The sequence below is a fragment of the Neofelis nebulosa genome, chromosome X (genome assembly GCF_028018385.1).
Source record: "Neofelis nebulosa isolate mNeoNeb1 chromosome X, mNeoNeb1.pri, whole genome shotgun sequence".
NCBI lineage: Eukaryota > Metazoa > Chordata > Mammalia > Carnivora > Felidae > Neofelis > Neofelis nebulosa.
This window is the reverse complement of record NC_080800.1, coordinates 86,326,740-86,351,638: the sequence shown is the minus strand read 5'-3', so window position 1 is coordinate 86,351,638 and position 24,899 is coordinate 86,326,740. Positions and strand designations below refer to the sequence as shown.

General features: G+C 33.7%; 1 protein-coding gene across 1 annotated transcript in view; it reads right to left on the bottom strand.

Moving 5' to 3' along the window:
- Positions 1–257: 257 nt before the first annotated feature.
- NRK (Nik related kinase) overlaps positions 258–24,899 on the bottom strand; it is a 141,253-nt gene continuing 116,611 nt past the window's right edge. Inside the window, exons 20-28 of the mRNA XM_058713970.1 lie at positions 24,642–24,828; positions 23,830–23,985; positions 20,392–20,535; positions 18,329–18,487; positions 14,237–14,337; positions 12,025–12,174; positions 8,967–9,126; positions 5,109–5,248; positions 258–3,406 (exon numbers count right to left, since the gene is read on the bottom strand). Coding sequence (XP_058569953.1) covers positions 3,311–3,406; positions 5,109–5,248; positions 8,967–9,126; positions 12,025–12,174; positions 14,237–14,337; positions 18,329–18,487; positions 20,392–20,535; positions 23,830–23,985; positions 24,642–24,828 — 1,293 coding nt within the window. The 3' untranslated portion in view covers positions 258–3,310. The remainder of the gene's footprint in view (positions 3,407–5,108; positions 5,249–8,966; positions 9,127–12,024; positions 12,175–14,236; positions 14,338–18,328; positions 18,488–20,391; positions 20,536–23,829; positions 23,986–24,641; positions 24,829–24,899) is intronic.

Genomic DNA, 24,899 nt, shown 5'->3' with positions numbered 1-24,899 from the left:
TGTGTGTCTGTGTAAATTCCCACATATTTTGAGGAAAATTAATTGGTTTCTAATTCCGTCCACCAGTATACACAGAAGAATTTTAGTCATATCATTATAAATTTCCTTGTGCAGAATTCCTAATGGAACAGCAAGTAGAACCTCTGACAACTTCCAATCAGTGCCTTATTACATAATTTAAAGAAATGAATAGTCCCTGAATGAATCCTAACTCTGAGGCATTAGACAAGCATATTTCAAATAATGATATCATTCAATAATTTTTAAAATGTTTATTTTTAGAGGTTGAACATGGTTCATTGCAGACTTTCTGATGAAACAATTAGCAGTCTCAAAGATTATTTCAATAATTTTTTAAGTTAAAGCACATATCGAATACAAATTGATTTAAATAGGCACATTTAAAAAAATAATTGAAGAGTATTTAAAAGATCCCATTGAGTGCATGTGGCATTATTCCTGGTTTTATGAATACTGTTTCAATTAAATGAGTGCTGGCAGAAAACACAGTGATTATTTTATCTAGAAACTGGTAGCACTGAAAATATTAAAATTATGCATTCTAATGGTTTGCATGTGTGTATGTATATGTGTGTGCATGTACATGTGTGATTTCTGCTTTGCCTATTTTACTATCTAAACGATTATCCTTTCCTACTATTTCCTCTGAGCTCTTCCCTTACTTCAACAGACCTAATCACTCAGAGCTTTTCTTGTTAGCCCTCTTTATACATCATTTTTTAGTTTTCAAATATTTCCAACAATGCCTTTTATTTTGGACAAGAGCTTTGGTGAAAAAAACTAAAATACACTAAAATAAAACTGTATTCTGTCCCAATGCTACTCACAACCTGCTAGAACTTTCATGCTTTCAATCACAGGGCTAGGAGAATTGGCTAGCCAGGATTACCCCGCCATTGCTTCTGTAATGAGCTCGGACTGCCAAGTGCTGATCTACAAGGTGAGGTATAGATATAATTTCTTCCATTACTGTGCACGGACTATGAAATTTAATTGCCCCTTCACTTTCTTGTTTCAGCTGGCAAAGGGTATACAAATTCCATATGGAATAACATCAAAATTTGAGATATTCATTACTTATACACCACTTTAAATATTTTCAATCCTATTTGGCTATCCAACATTTCAATCTCCCTTTGTGATGTGTGCCAGCCTCCTTTCTTCGTTAACAACTTATCCTTTAAAGTTCAGCTACACGTCTGCAATTTTTCTTGTTTGTTTACTTTGGTACATCTCTGTAGATTCAGTTCACCATGGTCTATGTTTTACTAGAATAACAGCCACAGAGCACAATGGGAGTTGATTTCCTAAACTAGTTTACTGTCTTACTGCCTTAAAAATATGATTTTAAGATGAAACTTATTTCTCTAATCTTAACTTTGAGTAAATATTATGAAGAAAAATGAATTTTTAAAAGACTTGATTCTACACGCTACTTAAATGAAAGAATTTTCTGAAATGCAAACATAGCAAGCTCCATTTGCTCAGCAATGAGGTACTTGCACAAAGCTCCCCCATGGCCTTTTTGGTGTACAAATTTATAATAATGAAGACTACTTCTAAGGAAATAATTTGACATAAATGTTTGTTTCCTCTTTAAACTACTGCATTTAAAAAGTCATTCGAGTTGTAAACACTCAAGGATAAGCCAGTTTTAGGATCACATTATTGTGTCACAGTAACAGAGATGTGAATCACATTTATTTCTGTAATTCATGGATTTAGGTTCTCCTAAATATTCATTTTGAGCTACTACACTCTTGATGTAAGTTGTTAGGAAAATCCAAATCATCATTCTTGTCACCAAGGCACCAAGAAATAATGTGCTATCACGAAATCACACATAGTCAGCTGCTTTTTTATTTTGGTTAACCAGGTAGTTTGAAAACTATTATCCCACTAGCACTGTCTTCATACTCTTGAAGCAGAACTAGAGGAATTATACTGAGGTATACTTTGTGGTAGTTCTGTTGCTTATTCTTGCCCCAGAACTAACCATGGTATTGAGGATGGATATGTAGAAATTATGGTTTTCACCAGGTATCAGTTACCATAGGTGACCAAACACCACCTATCTATGGCGTCTATAACATATTGGGTGATGGACTAACATGATTGTCACTACTCTAAATTTGATGAAAGTTGTATTTTTTTCAAAATGTTTTTTTCTTTTTCTTTTTTTACCTAAACATTAAGTCCTTACATGTGGACTTGTCACTTTTAGATTAATTTCTTATTTTACAGAAATAGAAATGGGAAAAAAAAAAGTATTAGCAGCCAAAGTTTTTTTGTTGTTGCATTTTATTCTTTTTGTTTAATAACTGAGGGGAACTTCTTATGTAGTTCAATCTAGGATTGGGAAAATATTCCATGTTGTCTGATGGTCCCACTTTTGGCCAGATAAGAATTTTTATAAATCAACCAATCTGTCTTTGGGGGTTAGAATTTGACGCCTATTTTAAAGTATTAAAAAAAAAAACCTCAACTCATTCTACAGTACATGTGTATAGGAGTTTAGTCCTGTATTCAGGCTTGCAACTGTTATTTGGTGGTTTAAAAAAACAAACAAACAAACAAACAAACAGCTATTGCACATCTTCAGGGGTTCTGAGGAACATCAAGCATCTAAGACTTTCTTCCTTCTTATCAGGAGAAAACCAGCTGAATATGGTATGAAAAAAACACAACTGGTCTCTGACTGGGGGCTTAACTGTCAAGGAACAGTAAGGAAATGGGTGGCCTTTTCCCCTTTATCACTGTAGTTTTCTCTAGGCATGCAGGTTGTTCAGCCTTAGTCTTGTTTGTAGCATAGTTCTTATTATTTTCATTTAATAATCTAACTTTTGGTTCTTTATATGACTTTGCAAGTTTGCATATAGTTTGTTGCTATTTTTATTTCTTTCTGAAAAATCTCACTCAGGGCCAATTATTTTGAAAGCTACTTGGAATCTAACTCATTACAGGTTTCTTTACTCCATGTAGTAATATCTGAATATAGATACTGTCCAAACTGTACTAAGAGTAACATTTGAGTTCACAGTAACAAAAGTTACAAAGTTTGTGCAAAAGACATTGTACACCATTGGAGTACACAGAGCTTGCTATAGTTAATTTTATATATAAAGCTGCATTTCTCATTAGAATTATTTTGTGCTACATTAAAAGTAAAGTATCTGATTTAATTTTTCCCTAACAATAAAACTGAATGCTCATTTAATCTCAGAAATTTAAAGATACATATTTCATATTTATGATGTTGGTAAATGTTGTAATAAATCACTGGAACCTTTTAAACATCATAAATGCTTTGGAGCTCCTCAAGTTTTCCAAGGGTCATGAAATAAACCCGGCTGTGGCGATTGCGCAGGGTAGAGGTAAAAAATAGCTTTAGAAAGAGAGAAAGAGACACCATCAGTAAATATTTTATACATTGTTATCTGATATTTTACAGATACAACTATAATTTCATTTGTTCTTCATCAACCAATTAAAATTATTAAGCCATACATTTTTTTTCAAAACAGGATTTCCTGAAAGAACAAGACTTTAAATTGGTACAGAGTCTAAATTATATATTTAAAAATAATCTTTTACCATATTCTATATAACTGTACTTTATATAGTTAAATAAAATTAGGTTTTTGTTGCGGCATTTATCTGCTGATATTCTTGATTTGTTTTGGTTAAGGATTCCCCTTTGCTTTAAAAAAAATCTTTTACTCAAGTTGGCTTTACTTTTTCTTTTAATATGAGGAAATGTATTAAACGATGTTGTTTGGCATTGTTAACGGTGTTTAAATGGCTACTGAAACTTTCTATTTTGTGGGATTTTCTATTTCAGTGGAATCGACATGACATCAATACATTGATAGTATGAGTTACATTAATCAGCCTAGAGAGGAACATGTCTTATGAATATGGTCTGTGCCATACAGAAAATTAAAACAGAACATGAATATAAATAGCAAATGGAGGCCTCCTTGTTAGGACTAAGGCTTTATACATCCACAATGAATATACTTAGAAGAGTTTTGATATTGATGATGGTGATGATGATGGTGATGATGATGATAATAACACTAGCTACCCTTGACTTAACACATTTTATATACAGGCAGTATATGATATGCTTACTATATGCACATTAACACTAATTGTAAAAATTATTACCAAAGCAGTTTTTAATATTTCCATTTGGGAGATGAAGGAACTAAGGGTCAGGAAGATAAATCAAACTTCCAGGTTCTTATACCTAGTTAGGTGGCCGAGCCGGTACTGCATGCTAAGACCATCTGACCTCAAACACTGATTCTTCCCCATGTATGTCCTGTCATATTGCAAACCAGTATTTTTCTTTGATGCACAATGCTTTACCCTGGTTGTTCTAATATTAATTTGAATCCTCTGCAATGTCTTCCAAAGGTAGATGTTTCATAATTTTATTAGGATTATTTTTTCATGCTATTATTTCTCATAATATGTAGAGACTGTAATGATTTTATACAATGCATTTTTTCCATTTAAAGTATCTGAATTGGTTGTTAAAAATGATCACACTACACAAAAATTGACAAATCTTAACTTTATTTTTCTTACCTTTAAAATGGAAATAATATCCACTTGTGAAGATTAAAGTAATGTTGTGAGTATTTAGCACAAACTCTACCACATATTAGGTGTTTGGGAAACATAAATACTTTTTTCTTCTATTATTGAATTATGTTGAAAACTATAAAAGACAGATTTACTCAAGCATTCTGTTTCAAATTATCATTAATACAAATATGAACAGAACTGTGCATCAAAGGCAATAATGGATTTTGCATCGCACAAAATAATGGTTAAGGTTTTCTTAGGACATAATTAGGATTTTTACTTTTTTAGAAAAAAATTTTTTTTTCAAATCAAATTATCATCATTTACCAAATTGATATTACTACTGCAAAATGAAAAACTGTTTTCATAAATAGTTTGCCAACTTGGGAATTATGTCATAAATATATTTATGGATAGAAGGCATTGGATTTCCTTGTTTAATTTTCATTGTTTGCTTTATTTTTGCTGTAACTAGGGGATATAAACAATACCTTGTCACCTCGGGTACACAGAAATCTCAACTTCTTAATTGACCTGCGCTTCAGTTCACTTTCCAGAACCCTTGATTGCAAAGAGCGGACTTCAATGGCCTTTTGGCCCCATCCTGTGGTTCGCTGTGTACACTCAAAAGCTGCAATAAAAATATAAAAAGCAGAAAAGCAGTCAACATTTGATTATTAAGAAGCTCATTATTATAGTTCAGGTAAACATATTCTTTTTTCCCTCCTTCTGCAGTTAGTCATCTGCCCATTATGCTGCTCAGCAGTGGTATTCATGCAAGCTATCTACTGTTACAATTGTGATCAACGTTGAGTAACTAGATCTCAATTAACTTTTGTATTCATATACCCTAATACCACAGAAAAAGCTAAGTGTTAATTCTATCCTGTTTGTAAAAAGTCAAATCTACTGACAGCCATTTTTTTTTTTATTTTACAGTCTGGTTGAGGTATAGCATTCCATAAGGGTTTGTATTTATGCTCAAGTGACATACATAAAAACCTGATTAACTTCAAAATTAAAACTGTTAAAAAATGACTTGCTCAGATAATGACTTTAGCAACTCTAATGGAAGTCAATGAACCACCACATTATAAACAGAACTACACCTAATTTGATACTGTTTAGGCTCAATCTTATTCAGGAAATTTTATTAAGATTTTAACTTTTGGACTCTGTGTCACTTACTTGGTGGCAATAAAGATTATGACAATTGCATGTTGACAGATAATGACTACACTTATCGTGGTGAGCATTGAGTAATGTATAGAATTGTAAAATCACTATGTTGTACACCTGAAACTAATATAACATTGTACGTTAACTGAATTTCAATTAAAAAATTATGAAAATTGCTTAAAGCAGAAAAACCTAATTATGTAACTAGCTATATAGTCATCTGGTGCTGTAAGGTATTTTCTGACACAGGGAGCAGTATTATTGTTAAATGTTTAATATTTACTTTGATTTTTATGTACTTTATAGGAAAGCAAATTTCCATAAATAAATCCAATCCTGCACTTAAAATAATATCACAATTTTATGTCAAGCTGAAATAGTCTAGAGAACACCAAAATAAGGCACCTCCATTCCTATATTAACATGACTAAAATCAGAATTCAGTTCATTAGACTTCCCATTTTCTTATTTTTAAAATATATATATATATTTTAGACAGAGAGAGTACAAGTTCAGAGGAGAGGGGCAGAGGGAGAGAAAGAGAAAAAGAATCTTAAGTAGCTCCATGCTTAGCACTGAGCCTGACATGGGACTCAATTCCACAACTCTGGGATCATGAGCTGAGCTGAAATAAGAGTCAGATGTTCAACTGACTGAGCCTCCTAGGCGCCCCTCCATTTTATTCTATTATAAGCACAATAAACTGAGTTGTTATAATATAGTCTTAACATTTTTATCATTGTCAAAAGTTCTAGAATACCTTTAAGCCAAAATTTACCTGGCCTATATATGTAAAAATTAAATATGCATAAAAGGACACATGAAAAAATTATTAAACTTGATTAAAGTGACTTTTTATAGGCACAGTGTGAGGCATTTAGAATTCCTCAACTAAAACCTACTAAGCATTTATTATCTCTTGTCTCCTTTCCATTGTAATTCAAAGTATTTTTGTGTATGAAGTTGACCACAAAATTGTAATTAAATTATAATTTCACTTTTTTGTACAATTATATTTTATAGTTGTATTTTTATTCAGACAAATGGCTCTCCTGGAAGAAGACTTAAGTCTAGTTTCAGACTAGAATTAAAAACACTCCAGATACAAAGTAAGTGAGGGGAATCCATGACCTGATTGATGGAAACAAGTAATAGATTTAGTCTATCCAAATTTGAATTTTTTCACCTATATGAATACTTTATTAAAATTGTTATTTTTGTCAACAACCACACAGAGCAAACAATTCTAAGTTTAACACACAGGGTACTTGCTGAGTCCAAGCACACAGTTCATATGGAATTATACAATTTTCACCTTAATTCTGAAAAACATTAATTTGCCATTTAACCTAGCTACTGAGCTAGCTTGCTTATGAAATGGGATCCAATGATTTGGAGTGGGTATGTTTAGTGATACCTGCTGTGAATGCTAAGTCTCTATTTATTTGTTTGAAAATACAAATCAATGATCTTATTATTGAAAATATTTATTATATCTCAAGGTAATGTAAATTTTAGATTGGGGAAATCTGGATCTAGGTTAGTTTTAAATAACAAAGCAGTTGTTTTTAGACAGAAGGAGAAATTGATTTCCTTAATATCAGTGTTATACTGTAGTCTTTAGTATATTCTCAAAATACCCCTAATACACAAACCAAAATATCACATTCTTATAGTGCCATACTTTATTTTACATGGAGAGATACATTTTTCAAATTCTTGCAACTTAAAATAGCTTTTTGTTTTACATCAGAAGTTGTCCTGCCTAAGGATAAGAGCTTATGAGATGACATTTTAAGACCCTTTGATTCCTATGATTGTCCAGTGGCATAAATATAGGGGTTTGCCCAGTTTCCCATTTCAGCTGAATTTCCTTATTTCAATTTCTGATTAATGTATTGATTGCAAATGTACCATTGTAAAGGTTAGAACAAGATTCATTTTGCAGTTTCTTTTGTCCCAGATCTGTCAATTATAAGCATTTACCTCTGTCACTGAAAATGGTTTTAAACCCTTTGGGAGTTCTTACCTGTTTGAAGAAATTGGAAGAGGTTTTCAGGACAATGCTTAACACTATGTGTGCAAAAAGAAAGGATTCTGCAAGTGCAATGCAAAGTGCCATCATCCCATAATGAAAAAAAGTCCATTAAAAAGCAGTTCTTTCAAACTGGTCCTTAAAGCCACATGGGAATCACACTTAACCATTTCATAAAGATTTCAGAAGCTTCCAACTCTTTAACAGACAAATTACCCTTCTCTCTCTCTCTCTGTCTCTCTCTCTCTCTGTCTCTCTATATCCCTCCCTCCCTCCTTCTCTCCCTCCTTCCCTCCCTCCCTTTACTTCTCCTTCCCCCTTCCCCCTTCCCCTTTATTTGCTTCATTAATCTCCTCTTCCTTTCAGGATCATTTACCTTCCATCAAATCTTCCTATTCTCCCTAATACTTTCCTGTTCATATGCATTCTGTTTCTTATCTACAATCACCTTTGTAGTCACCAAACCTCAGAAACATACACAAGAGTGTCAAGTTATTCATATTTTGTAGATGAGCAGTCCTACATTGGTCAAGAAGAAAACAATGTTCTGGCCTGATGAAGACGAAGTCAGTTTTCTTTATGTTGCCACCTGGATAGTACCTAATAGGCATTCCAGCCGGTCATATTTATCTCTTATGTAAATGAAGGACGATGAAATCTTAGTGATAACCAACATGTCACATATTTAGTTTGTATTTGATTCTTCACAGGATTATCATTCTCTAAACAGATAACTTTACTATATGAAATAGAGATATTCTGCTCTTCTTTTATGATTATTTGGCAGTCTCCTAAGATAAAGGTAACCCCCTAACATCAGTGTGAGGGAATGAAGCATTTCTAACATCTGCATAAAATCTGCAACCAAAGGGAATTAAAGTAAAATTATGGATTACTGTGGAAAGGAATTCCTTTCTTATTTTAATTTTATGATTATTGCACATGAACAACTAAAGCAGTTGAAATTAGACTCTTTGTAGTAGCCTTGTGATTTCATTAAGCATATGGCAAACACACACAACTTAGTAAGTATGCAGTATCTTAAATTAACCCTATATGCCTTGAGGAAATGTGATATTTCAGAAAACAGAAGTTTCTATGGGATCATATAAAAAAGAAAAAATGTTTTACATACCTACTGAAGATGGTATGTTTTTCCACACCTCAAGAATCTTCTTGAAGAGTTGTTCATTTGCTTCCATAGAAAGGGCTTCAGCATTGAAGGTGAGCATCATGCCAATTCCCAAGGAATCAGGTAAAATGATGATATTCTGTGGTATAATGATTTCCAGGGGCTGGAATTATGTTTCATAAAGATTTATATGTCCAATATTTTATCACTACTACTTTAATTGAAGCAGCTTGACTGAGCAATAAAGATCAAAAAGGGGTTTGAAGTGCAGGGAGGAAAAGAAACTTCTATTTTAATATTAAACAGCATGCTATCTAACATTTTAATATTAAACACCATGCTCTCTTTGAAAAAAGCCTTTTCCATGTCATAAAGACATCACTGTTTAAATAGTGTACTTTAGAAAACTTTGTTTGAAAAAAAGCAGAGAGATATTTCCAACACAGGAAAATTTGTTGAAATTTAACAAAGTGTGTATAATGATAAAAGAAACGTTACTTGTTACAGAGTTGGACTCCAGATTCATTTCAGCACACTAATGAATACTTTAGCGATGGATATGTGAACCAACTAACAAATACACAATCCCTGGTTATCTACACAATTAATTTACATCAGAAATAGAAATTTAGCTTTAAAAAAAGCTTGAGCTTTAAATGTTTACAAGGGGCAACTTTATAATATTCATCACTGCTTGAAATAAAACAGCCATTCTCCCTTCACAAAAATGTAGAATTTCTTACCTAATTTATATAATCATAAAATATCTTCAATACACAATTCAGACATGAGAGATGTATCAGGTGACATAATATGAAATATTAAGCAATATCTAAGAATTCGTTAATTTTATGATGCTAAAACAATGTGATAAATTTCACTTAAACTACATAAATTGCCACATTAGTAGTATTTCTCTGAGAAATGAACAATTACATTCCTTTATTATTTCTCTAAATTAGCAAGTTACAAGAAAATAAGGTCAGAAACTATACTTGCCAAACCCAGCGCACTCAGGCCAAGTGCTTGAGGCCATGTCTCAGCAACAACAATTCTTAAAACTAAAATGGGGATCCAGAGGCGAAAAGCAAATTTAATGCGTTCCCTGGGCACTTGCATGAGCAATTGAATCAGAAAAGAGATGAAGGAAGAGAGAAAAAGAAATTTCAAGGAAGAAAGTTGTCTAAAAACATCTGTTTAGAATAGAGGTGGACTGCTGTAAACCCAGAAAGCCTCAGAGGTAATTCCCTTGCTTCTCAGAAGATTCCTGCAGTAACCAGATATTCTTTAGCACACATGGCTCCCTTGTAGCATTACAGGTTTTGTAGTTTGGAGCTCTTGAAAAAATAGCATTTTTAGTGCATTCTGTTTCAGAAGACACTCCCCTCCATTTTATTAGAGTCCTTACTCTTTTAATGGGTCAGGACACTGGGGCATTTAGCTAAAAATACTATTTTTTGAAAATACTTAAGGTATCATAATTAGGTCATAAAATAATTTTTTAAAAACTGATCTCTCATTCTTGCTTCTACAATAATGAACTGATTGTTTCAAAAGGAAATAATTCTCCTTGCTTGGTAATCAAGTAGAACACAGAGTACAATCTTCCTGAATGATGTTTCAAATAAGTATAAACTTGGACCAATATTGCAATGTTTAATATGGCACTGGCTTCAACATGAAGGCTATCTGCCATGTCATAAAAAAAGATTCAGGAAGCTATGGAAGACATTCCAACTGACAAGTACTATAATACTTACATTAATATTAATCTGAACTCATATCTAAGTGACTTTGGCTGGGCTTGGTTCAATACTTTCTACATTATAAACAGGGTGGTTTCTATATACTCATAGGTGACAACTGAGTGATCAGCTAATTAGATTGTTAATATGACCAACATGTTTTTTTAAATGTCTCCACTAATGATCTGACAATTGCTCTATGTAATTTTTCAGAGATGTATGAGACAATTCTGAAAGCTATGTAAAATATCATATTACTACAGTGACTTAAAAGTACAAAAAAGTTTTCTCCTGGACTTTTATATAATGCTGAACTGCTAAAATTTTAGTTGTCAACAAACTGGGGAATTAAAAAAGGGTGAAGCAGAGATTTGTTGTTTCAGCTCTTTTTTAAAAAACATAATTTTCAATAAAGCAAACATCACTGCTACCATCAAATTTGAGACACTCAGAATCATATTTTGTATTGTGCATGTGTGGGGGGGTATTATGTTCGAACTCTATAAATTATGTGTATGGTATTTTTACAATTATCCATATTTTAGATATTTTCCCATAGTCTCATTATTTATAATTATTTAAGAGTTCAGAGTTGAAGTACATTATCTTTTAACCTGCTGAATCCTTTGATCAGAAATTCTAACTATAATTGATACTATATAAGAGAACACTATGATAATTTTCTATATGCCACAGTTAAAGCACTAGGATTTGGATAATGAAGGAGGGTACATATAATAATGTTGCAATACTGCTGTATTTTTAAAGAATCTGTCTATGGGGTACAGAAGGACTAAAAGCAAAGATTGCAAACTCATACATCTACTAGGGCTAGTTATTATAAATACATAAAGGTGGATGGATAGGCAATGTATATATATATATTCCATCTAAAAGGGGGCAGCCAAAAAAAAAATAAAAATAATAATAAAATAAAAGGGGCCAGACAGGAATAATTTCCAATTGATAATGGCCAGATAGTAATCAGAGCCAGATGTTATCAGACCTTTTGGTTTATCAATGGAAGTCCAGATTTTTAAGTGTAAACTCTATTCATTTAAAAACAAACAAACAAACAAACAAACAAAAACACTGTGCAAGACAAAATATATCTGAAGAATAAACAGACTCAGCTGTGTGGACTAAGAAGCCATTAGTGATTTCTGTTTATCCATTACTACTTTCTGGTACTCTATACTTATCTTTTAGGTTTCAGCTCCAGTATAGGTATTCATAATCATATTTTTAAATCTTTAAGAGTTTTGGCTGTTGGAAAAACTCAAATTGTGGTGTACAATAATTTCTAGGGATCTTACGTTATTTGGCAGGGTCACATCAGACATAACCTCAGATTCTGCATCAATGATGTGATATCCATCTGCTGAGCTGAAGAAAATCTTTAGCCTTTTTTCAGAACCAATAGCCAGGTCAACTGTCACTGGCTTATGACCAACTGTTGGAAACACCTGTAGATATAAAACCAAATATGGCCAAAAGGCCAAAAATGACACTCTGAGTAAGGTAAATGTTCCCATGCTCTCTTGTTTAACATGTTTATAAAATCCTGGTTGATTTCTAAAATTATATAATGCATTTAGAGACCTATGTATTATCAATTTTTCTTAGGTCTGTTACTATAACAAGAACATAATTATATTGAGGTTTTAAATTTTGAGTTTTCCTTCAGAGGCCAAATCTCCAATGATTATAAGAACCTTGTATGGCCCTGCACTCTTTTCACTCTTTTTGCTGTCTTTAAATTCCTTGCCTTGAGTTTCAGCAGATGAAGGAGCTCATCTGGTCTCTTAAACCGGTTCGCTGGATCAGCTGCCTGTATTTTTGCCAGTATTCGTATATAGGCTTCATAGGACATGTAGTCTCCTTCGGAGTCTGCTGATTGATCAATGCATACTTGGTAGGGAATGAAAAAGGCCAGACATGTTAACCTACCATAGAATGGCTGTACTCTAGGCTCCTATAATTCCTAGTCCAAGGAAACAAAAAGCCAAACAGGATTCATTGCCAAGTTCAGGTCACAGGAGAAGACTGGGCATCACAGGATTCACCATACTATAGTCATGAGGTGAGATTCAAGAACTAGAGGGAGGACTTTGACCAGAAACTGCATATCAGGCTAGACAGACTGTTGGTACTTATCTTCTTTGTTTTCCAGCTCCATATCAGGCAGCTCTGACCAATCAGCAGACAGCCAAGAACAAACCCATATCCAAATACTCACAGCTGACCCAAGGCCCAATTTAGGGAGATCAGATCAGACCTGTAACCTGTGCCAGGGCAGAGACAGACTATCTAATATAGTAGTCTGTGCTATTTACAAAAGAACATACTTATTATTCAAATAGACATTAAGAGGCAGTTATAGAAATTAGCCCATCTTATTGCATACATGTGATGTTTTGGCCTCGAAAATATACCATGTAAACAGATCCTGACCTTAGATACAAAATTATTTAATAAATACCTTGTTGGAGTCTATCATGATGTGCCCTTAATCAGTGCTTTGTAAAAACTTGTGCATGGACCAACTAGTCCAAAGTCACCTGAAACATTTGCTAAAAATACAGATTCCCAGGCCCTACTCCAGACCTACTAATTCAGCCCGGGGTTGGGTCTGAGATCTAAACTTTTAACAAATGTTGCAGATGATTCTGATGTTCACTCCAGATTAGGAGTTATTGGGCTGTATATAATGCTCCCAGTTCATTAATCAGTCCTCACTGCTACAGAATAAGCACAAAATAATCCTATTTCACAAAATTCTGGACTATTATTAAAAACTAATAAACATAAAGAGTCCCCAGTTTATGAGATATGATTAAAAAATCATTAGTGACTTAGTTGTTTGGGACACCAACTGGTTACCTTAAGAGACTGATCCATAGAAGTTCAGTTAAATCATAATAAAGGTGGAAATATTACTGGTAATCCAAATAAGCCTAACCACCATTCCTTGCAATAGTTCTGGAGAGAAATGTGTTTAGAGTTCCAGCTTGGATGAAATATAGACCCACCCTTTCCTCACCACCCCCATCCTTGTAGCCCTGGTAATTAGAGCAAAGGCTTTCTCTTCCCTCATTCCTCTTTCAGTGGGGCTCCCCCCTCTACCATTGCCACACTTTTCCTTACCTTCCCTCTGCTCTCCACCCCCCACTAAGAGAGAACAGGGAATTTCTCAGCTTCAAGTCATTGGGGTGGCACCCAAACCCTGTGTTTGGGGCTATAGAAGAAAAAGTCTTCATGTTGACTACAGGAATTGGGAGAGAGGAGCTGGTAGGGTAGTCCTCTAAGGGGAGGGGTCAGGGATTTCCCTCATACTCTCCCTTGCTGTGTGGCACCTGTGAATTATCTAAAAGAGGGTTAAATGATAATTATTCACATGGTATAGTCAAATTACATTAACTGTAGAAGAATGGTATATATTTCTGCCACTATATTTCAAAATATTGTTTTGTTTACAGTTTCTCAAAAGAAAAACCATATGATCTAAAGAAAATGGAGACCACTTACTTTAATAGCAGTACTTTCATCGAAGGACTTTGGTGCCCATGCATAAAGGTGAATTGATGACTTCAAAGCAATTGCAATATATGTTGTTTCTTCATGTTGGACTACAATGATAAAATACAAAGAAGTAACAAAACCACAGAGTTAACAAGAACACTCAGATATTTGTATTGGTCATTAAGAATGTTATAACCACAATATAAGCACAGATCATATATATTAGAAAAGCTTTTTAGTTACAATTTGATGCCCCCTGAAAGGTGACAAAACTAACTATATAATTTTATGAAGTGAATGCATTAGACTTTAAGAGTACTCTAAACTGTACACTGAAAACTACAGAACATTGTTGAAAGAAATTAAAGGAGACCTAAATAAATGGAAAGACTTTTTGTTCATGGATGGGTAGACTTAACATTCTTAAAGGGCAATACATGGATGGACCTAGAGGATATTCTGCTAAGTGAAATAAGTCAGACTGAGAAAGACAAAGACTGTATGACTTCACTCATATGTGGAATCTAAAAAAAAAAAGGAATAAACAAACAAAAATCAGAATCAGACCTATAAATACAGACAACAAACTGATGGTTGCCAGAGGGAAGGCAGTCAGGGGATGGGCAAAGTTGGTGTAGGGGACTGGGGGATAAAGGCCTCCAGTTAGGGAATGAATAAGTCATGGAAATAAAAGGCACAACACAGGGAACATAGCCATCGATATTGTAATAACATTGTATGGTGACAGATGGTAGCTACATTTGTGGTGAACACAGCATCACATACAGAGAAGTTGAAGCAATATGTTGTACACCTGAAACTAATTTGATATTATATTGTCAACTATATTCAAAAAAATCCAGCTGAGCCTTGCTCAACTCACAGACTTATCAGAAATAATAAATTACTGTTGTTTTAAGTCACTAAGTAAATAAATAATAAAAATGTAAATATTTTAAAAAGAGGACAGTACTATCTAAAGTGATCTATGGACTAAATTTAATTGCTACTAAAATATCAATAGTCTCTTTTGCAGAAATGGAAATGCTGATCCTAAAATTCATGGTATTAGAAGAGTCCTTGAATAGCCAAAACAATCTTGCAAAAGGAAAACAAAGTTGAATGACTCATACTTCACAATTTCAAAACTTACTACAAGCTACAGTAATCAGAACAGTGTAGTACTGAGATAGGCACAGGCATATAGATCAACAGAGTAGAATTTGGAGTCTATAACTAAACCCATATATCTATGGTCAATGGTGTCCTACGCATTCAATTGGGAAAGAATATTCTCTTCAACAAATGCTACCAGGACAACTGAATATCCACATACAAAAGAAGAAGTTGGACCCATTACCTCACACTATATGCAAAAATTAATTCAGAAGGGATCAACGACCTAAATGTAAGAGCTAAAACTATAAAACTCTGAGTAGTAAATATAGGAATAAATCTTCATGGCAATGGATTTTTATATTTGACACCAAAAGCATAAGAAACAAAAGAAAAAAAATAGATAAATTGAGTTTTATCCAAATCAAAATTTGGGGGCATCAAAAAAACACTATCAAGAAAGTGAAAAGATAACCTACGACATGGGATAAAATATTTGAAATTCATATATCTGATAAGGGCCTAGGATCCAGAATATATAAAGAATGCTTACAACTCAACAACAACAATAAATAAATAAATAAATAAATAAATAAATAAATAACAACATTAGTTATCAGGGGAATACAAATCAAAACTACAATGAGATACCACTTCACTTGGATGGCTAGAATCAAAAGACAGACATCTACAAGTGTTGGTAAAGATGAAGAGAAAATGGAGCCTCCATACTTACGGCAATGTAAAATGGTGGAGCCACTTTGAAAAACAGTCTGGCAGTACCATCCAAGAGAATATAAAACATGCATTCCCATGTACAGACACATGTATGACAGGTTAATACATTTTGTGTATTAATCCACATTAATTTGTAAAGAGTACAAATGTATAAATAATGGATGTGCAAAAATCATATGAACAAAAGGTATATCTATACAATGCAACACTATTCAGCAATAAAAATAATAAATATTGATACAAGTTATACAGGCTACAGCATGCATGAACCTTGAAAACATTATACTACGTGACAGAAGCCTGTCACAAAAGACCATATAATATATGATTCCATTTAAATAGATTGTTCAGAAAAGAAAAAGTTATAGCAAAAGAAAGTAGATCAGTGATTATTTAGGACTCTGAGGAGAATAAGGTTAATGTAAGAGAGATGGAATGTGGAGTGATTGCTAATGGCTATGGGGTTATTTTGGGATAATGAAAATGGTCAAAAATCTCTACACGCGTACTAAAAACCATTGATTGTACACTTCTAAATGGGTAAATTTTATGGTATGTAAATTATTTAAATACAGCTGCTTTAAAAAAAGAGAAATGAATAAAAAGTATATGCTTTCTCTCAGACCTTCTAATTCTTATGGAATATGTTGTCCTACTTCCTAGATTTATATTTTGTGTTAAAACCCTTTTTCCTTGTTTAGAACATTGTTTCTGTCCTTTCTAGTCAGACTTCATCAGAGACAAAATATAAGGCTTCTCCCCCCTTCTTTTATTCATACCTGGGCCCCCCTCTCTCTCTTGGTCTTGCTCTCACTCTCTCGCTCTCTCTCTCTCTGACTCTGGTTATTTGTTACTTTCTCTTTTCGACACCCAAGTAGGCTAAAAAAGCATGATTAATATACCCCCAACAAGCAAAGAAATTCTCTGTTAAGCAAACACTTCCTATAACTTTAGTATATGGCAGTAATTGGTGTCAGTCCATTATTTTATGGATCTTGAAAGGCTATGAAAATGCCATGCAAATATGAGTACATGACTGTCCTCCTATATTCACATGTCAATAAGACAAAGGCTTTTAGTTGTTATGGGAGGGTTGTAATGGGTTCAGCCAGGAAAAAAATGCCTTAACTAATCCATCTACTCACCAAGAACACAGATTTGCAAGGTGTTCTTGTAATTGATTATTGTAAACTCTCTCTTGTTGAACTAAAAAATTTACAAGTTAATAGGAGGCAGTTCTGCTATACAAACTCTGTTTAACATCTTGGGATCTCTTTCACCTTTGGCTACTAAATACATATAATATGATTTGGAGGAGAGTAGTGATACATAAAACTAGAAGAAAGTTGTTTAATGCCTAGTTTGTCTGGATACTCATTTCTCCCTTTAATGGTGTATGTGTACTTATATAAACACATATGGAAAACTATTCTGGAAAAGCCTCTTTATATGCAGAACAGAAATGGTCAGTCAGGATAGCAACACCCTGTTAAAATATCATGTAATTCCAGCTATCTTTTATCTATGTCACTAGTTCGGTCTGAAGGGGTAATTAATGAAAAGGAAAGGAAGAAAACAAAGGCTGAGAGGAGATTTGCTTCAGAAATAGAACAGAATGGGATATTATAACTGTCTAATTGTTGACAGATGAGAGCAGGATTCTGAGACCCTGGAGTTGTTACCTCATTTTGCAGTGGATAGTTGTAAAGAGATAGGACAAATGAAAACACTCTAACAGAAAAATATTTAGCAATTATATTCATGAATATTGACAGTGGAAGCAAGAACCAGCAGACCACAGAGGAATTTTCTTTTCTACTCATTGCAAAGTTTCCTAGTCAGTATTAAGATAAATTTTCCAATTAAAAAAGTGGAATTATTATGCGATTCTATTTTATTGCTTTTCCAAAGAAAGATAATATCATATGAATCTCCATACAGGTATCACAGATCCATTAAAAACATTTATTTTTAAAAATTTTTTAATGTTTATTTTGAGAGAGACACAGTGTGAGTGGAGGGGGTGCAGAGAGAGAGGGAGATACAAAATCCAAAGTAGGCTCCAGGCTCTGAGCTTTCAGCAAAGAGCCCAACACAGAGCTCAAACCCACGAACCATGAGATCATGACCTGAGACAAAGTTGGATGCCCAACCAACTGAGCAACCCAGGCACCCCCAATGTACTTTACTAAATGAAGGAAAGCAAACTTTATATAGCTATAGTAAACATGAAAAGAGACTTACGGACACTGAAGTGTTCACAACCTGTCAGTTTATCAATAGCTTTGCAGGCTTCTTCTGTCTTTAGCATCTCCTCTTGTCTTCTTTTACTATCAGGATCATCATTCAAAATCTTGTTCCTCAGCCAGGTCAAATGATACACCCTAAGTCTGTTCTTATGGCCTGATAGATAAGAAACAGTATTTCAATTCTGTCTATTTTTTCTTATATTAGAAAGAGAAAATAATAACAGTATTTTGTCCTTTTAACAAAATCTTCTCACTAAAGTAAAAAGCACTTTTAGAAAAACTACACTATATTAGATTCTTCCCTTCAGGATTTATAAATATGATAGAAAAGTCTTTCTTAGTCTCTCACTTCCAAGAGATAGTCAAAATGTCTACCAGCTACCTATCTGTCTATCTGAAGAAATGTAAAATACATCTTTGGGACAGATTAAGACTGCCATGGTGCAGGCAATAGAATTACCATCTATGTTTTGGCTTTTATCTAAGTCATGATCTTTCTGGGATTAAGAGACCCAGAAGCTGTTCCTGGTAGTATGTATGTATGAGAGGGATGTCTGATATATTCACTGTTGGGCATTCGGGACTAGTGGGAAGGGTCTTTTTGTGCTCCTTCTTTCCAGCATACTTACAAAATAATTAAAGTTTTATCATGTTTTTCTCAATCCAATTTATCTTTAATGTTAATTTTCTAATTGTAAATCCCAGCAAATTCTTACAATTCCTTCAGAAAAAACAGACCATTAAATTACACATTTATTTGTATACATAGTGACTTCATATTCATTTTTATAGTTTATTTTTATAAGATTTCTAGGCCCAACAATAGGATTCTTCCTTGTGATTAATCTTACATGTTTTTGCATGACATTTTTTAATGCAGCATTAGAATTCAGACATCTACGTCTATTTCAATTCTACTCTTAAGAGGTAGAATAAATTTGTACTCTAAATAATTAGGTATCTTTCTACACTGATGTTCTCAGTATTATTTGATGCAAAAATAATCCACATTTGAGAGAAACTTAAGCATTAAAAAGAGCACATTTGGGTTAGAGAAAGTTGGATAAAAAATAAATAAATTGGTTTTCCAGATGTGCAGTCTCTTGGCCACCCAGATGTTTTCAAAATCTAAATGCTGTATCTGTGTACCTCAAGCAATTATAAATTAATGAAAATGAAACATGATCAAAAAATAATGAAGCTTTAGCATATCTAGAGAGGATTTCCCCCTAACCAAAACCTAAATCAGAGTTAATAATTTTTAGGAAAATAATCATTAATTAATGTGCCACATAGCTACTAGGTACAGACAGGAAGTATGCAAACACATAAATAGCTGTAATTAGCTTCATTTTATTCTACAAACTATTTTTTTTAACTTTTCCTATCCTTTTGTCAATCATCTTTTGCCTGCAGTTGGCTTTAATACTAGTGCTTTTCTAATACCGAGTACTGTTTAGTAGTGACAATTATTATTAACATCTGTTTACTCGCTCTCTCATATTCAGAGATTCAGGCTCTGACTGACCAAAATTAAGAAGTTCAATTACTATGTGGGAATAAGGTCGAGGTCTTAGGGTATCTGTTCTTGTAATTAATCCTATCTGAAGACTCTCATGATAAGGCTGTGCCAGGGACAACACTTTCATTTTTATCCAATTATTGTCCAGTTTGTTCTTTGTTAACTTCTGGCAAATCACAAGAAAAGTATATGATGAATGTGGTCATGTACACATGGGTGGGTAAAATTGTGAGTCATAAGGTTGTAGGTGGCTACTCAGAAAATACATGAAAGATGTAATTGACATGTTTTTTTTCTTATCAATGACTTAGGTTAGGTGCATTACCAACAAATATCCAGACACAGAAGGAAAGTCAGAAGTTAGTTCAAACTTGTAAATAGATAAGAAAACACAAGTAGGAAAGTTTGGTGTCCCAATTTAAGGTTATATTTAAAGTGCTTTCCTATGAACACTGTCACCTGAGAAAGTCTTTAGCCTAGTTTGGAACCTAATTTATCTGCATAATTACTTAGCTAATTTTAGTTCTTAAACAAACCAGAGATGGTAATCAGCAAATTGAGTGGCTCTACAACTTGAATCTGACGGAATGGTCTTCGCTTTATCAGTTTAGTAATGTCTGCCTTTCCACTTCTGTCCATCAGATACAGATTAGATCGAGTTCCCAACAGCAAATTCACTCCTGTTTGTATATAAAAAGAAAGGTACTATTATTAGCTCAGATCATATTTTTTTATAACTGAATTTATATTAGTACTTTTGCTACTCCAGTGTGCTGATCTGTGCAAACATGACTGATAACACTTTAGGCTAATGTTAACCTCATACTGTGTAACAGTGAAGTCTATCAACAGAACAAATTTCACTGAAATACACTAAAATGTAGAAGATAATACCATCTGGCAATATTCTACTGGCGGGTATCTGGTGTGGCATCTCAAAAGGAGAACTTTATAAATATCTGAGCATCCTTTAGCAGTGTCCCAAACTTTAGAAAAATTAATCAACCGTTTTGAAAATTACCATTAAACATTAAGGATGTCTATTGCATATGAAAACTTCAATTCAGTTTATTTGTCATTCCTAATTATAACTAAAGGTTTTAATGCTTTTAAAATTATTATATGCAAATTGTTTTTAAATTGAGTGAGTCTGTGTTCATGCAAATATTTAAAAACTTACATTTCTAAATACCTATGAAAGTAGTTATTACTTTTATTTATCTAAATTCCTACATTCTATTGTCTACTGGCTCTATTTATTCAAATATAAACACGGTTTAAAGACTGAATGAGAGGACTGAAATGGAAGATTAAGCTAAATTAGAATATACTTCAAACCACTGTGGGAGTTTTCCCCCCATAATCTGATACACAGGAAAAACTCAGCAAAGTAATACAATGGAGAGTATTTCCGTGTCTTCCTTCTACTTGTAGACTATTTGTGTTTCAAGGATATAAGGAGAAGAGGCAAGTGTCTCTGCTTTTACCTTCCTACTCTGTCCTTTACCAGTTCTCTAAGTAATGTCCTGTGGCAGATTTAGGAACTGCATCTCCTCCCACAGGGGAATCAGAGACAGAGGGGAAAATATAGTCAATTTTGACCATAATCTTTTATTTTTCAAAATATAAAATCACAAGTTATAAAAATGAATGAGACACTAACTAGATCTCTGGGTAGTTGCCTGACTGAAATGATAATGATAATGAAGTAAACTTTGCTTTCTTGTTATCTGACATAATATATTAGCTTTGAGGATAACATGGTTTTTTCCAAGTTGTTCAGTCCATACAACTATACTGTTTTCTACACTGCTCTATTTTTAATTTAAAATTCTGTCCCTGTTTGCTACACTGCTCTCAGTGTTGTAGGTGGCTACTCAGAAAATACATGAAAGATGTAATTGACATGTTTTTTTTTAATTTAAAAAATTTAAAATTTAATTTTAATTTAAATTTAAAATTCTGTCCCATGTTCAATCATACATTAAGCAAAATCTATGAAATTGCAAGTGAAATTGGAATTTACTTTGAATTTCTTCCCTCCTTCCATTTATTTATTGTTTCATTTATGATTCAGACGAACTTTAGTAAAATACTGTCTGAGCCTTATTAATATGGTTATAATTATTCTGGAGCAAAGGATTGAAAAAATCTATCATTAAGACATTATCGAAGGTCATCCAGATGGCTAACAGACACATGAAGAGGTGCTCAACGTCACTCATTATCAAGGAAATACATATCAAAGCTACAATGAGATATCACCTCACACTTATCAGAATGATTAAAATGAACAACATAAGGAACAACAGATGTTGGTGAGGATGTGGTGAAAGGGGAACCCTCTTACACTGTTGGTAGCAAGGTAAACTGGTGCAGCCACTCTGGAAAACAGTATGGAGGTTCCTCAGAAAGTTAAAAATAGAACTACCCTATGGCCCAGTAATTGCACTACTAGGTATTTACCCAAAGGATACAAAAATACTGACTTGAAGGGGGACATGCACCTCAATGTTTATAGCAGCATTATCAACAATAGCCAAATTATGGAAAGAGCCCAAATGTCCATCAACTGATGGATAAACTGATGGATAAAGAAGACGTATATATATACAATGGAATATTACTCAACCATAAAAAGAATGAAATCTTGTCATTTGCAACGACATGGATGGAACTAGAGTATTATGCTAGGTGAAATAAGTCAGTCAGAAAATGACAAATACCATATGATTTCACTTATATGTGTAATTTAAGAAACAAAACAGATGTACACTGGGAAATAAAAAATAACAGGAGGCAAACCATAAAAGAGACTCTCAAGTATAGAGAACAAACTGAGGTTGCTGGAAGGGAGGTTGCCCCAGGGTGATGGGCTAGATGAGTGACAGGTAGTAAGGGGGGATTTATTGTGATGAGAACTAAGTGTTACATGTTAAGTGATGAATCACTAAATTCTACTCCTGAAGCTAGTATTACAGTGCATGTTAACTAACTAGAATTTAAATAAAAACTTGAAACATTGAAAAAAGACATTATCAAAGGAACTTTCTCTACAAATCCTCAAAATTATATTTATTTATTTATTTATTTATTTATTTATTTATTTGTTTGTTTTTATTTTTGAGAGAGCACAAGCAGGGGAAGGGCAGAAAGAGGGGGGTCAGAGGAGCCAAAGCGGGTTCTGTGTTGACAGCAGCAAGCCTAATGTAGGGCTGGAACTCACAAACCACGAGATCACGACCTGAGCCAAAGTTAGACGCTTAACTGACTGAGCCACCCATGTGCCCCAGTCCTCAAAATTATTTCAAAACAAGAATGTAAAGAAATCTGTCTTGTAATATCTCATTAGGTATTATATGCTACACACTACCCTAAATTAAAAATACTAAGCTCAGGGGCGCCTGGGTGGTTTAGTCGGTGACCGACTTCGGCTCAGGTCATCATCTTGCCCTTCATGAGTTCAAGCCCCGTGTTGGGCTCTGTGCTGACAGCCCAGAGCCTAGAGCCTGCTTCAGATTCTGTGTCTCCCTCTGTCTTGGCCCCTCCCCCACTCATATTCTGTCTCTCTCTTAAAAGTAAACAATCATTTAAAAATTTAAAAAAATACTAAGCTCAAATTTTTAAATAATCATAGCCTAATCCAATATTACATTAATTACATATAAGTTAATTATATATATATATATATATATATACACACACACACACACACACACACACACAAAGTTAATAAAAAGGGTAGGGATGATTGCCAATTCAAGCATCAAAAATCAAACTGAATTGAATGAAAATAAATCAGTAAAAAAAAGGGAACAAATGAACTACTATAAATAAATATGTTTTATTTGCTTGATAATGGTTTAGTAATAAGAAACAAGTGTTTAACATCTATGATTTTTCACAAGTTTGCTACATTGATAAAAATATACTCTTTAAAAAGGAACAACTCGGTTTTAAGAAGCTAAACATACCCCACAAAGAACCACAGCAGATCTCAGAAGTGAATTCCTTTTCATACATGTGGATTAGTGGTTTTTTACATGCAGGAGACACATATAGTGGGTTAACGTTGACTTCAGATGGTGGCTTAGGTGATTTCTCAGGTGCTTCCACTAACCCAGCATACACTGTGAAGAAGTAAAGGTAAGATATTCAGAGAAATTGCTAGTGTACACACCAAATATGCTTGAATGTTTCCACAAATAAGACGCAGCATAGAAAAGTTTGTTTTCCTTTATTGTATTTTGTTTATCCCGGATGTATCATTTCTGTAACTCCTAAACCATCAGATAACACAAATCATGATAGTTAAAGTACTTTTCTGAATATGAATATATTTCAAATTACCACAATTAGATTGCCAAAAAACAATAAACCCAGATGAGGGACTCGATTACTCATTTGTAGTTTATTTTTTCTTCAATGTTTATTTATTTTTGAGAGAGAGGGAGACACAGAATCCGAAGCAGGCTCCAGGCTCTGATCTGTCAGCACAGAGCCTGACACAGGGCTTGAAGCCATGAACTGTGATCATGACCTGAGCCGAAGTCAGATTAACCGACTGAGCCACTCGGGTGCCCCATACATACTTGTAGTTTAAATTTAGGTGCCATAAAGACTCAGTGAAGAATATATTTTTTAAAGCATACATTCATCCGAATTTATGTTAACTGAATATCAGAATGATTTCATTCTTTTCGGATCATGAACCAATGAACCAGTGGTCAAACACTACAATGTGTGAACAGACTGCAACATTTGGAGATTATATTAACATACTTACAGATGGCACTGGCAAAGTCAGCATTTGCAGCCCTCCCAGAACTATTAGAAGGAGATGAGTGGCTGGCAGAAAAACCTGATTGTGTTGACGCTTCCAATATATCCATGCTGTCATTCTTGTCATCAGGTGCTGCTGGTGCAGCATCTGAGGCAATGGCATTTGAGGCCTCACTTCTACCACCTGGCTCCTAAAAGAAGATCAAAAATCAATTTTGACTTTATTCAGAGATTAACTGTGAAAGAAATATAATATGCCTAG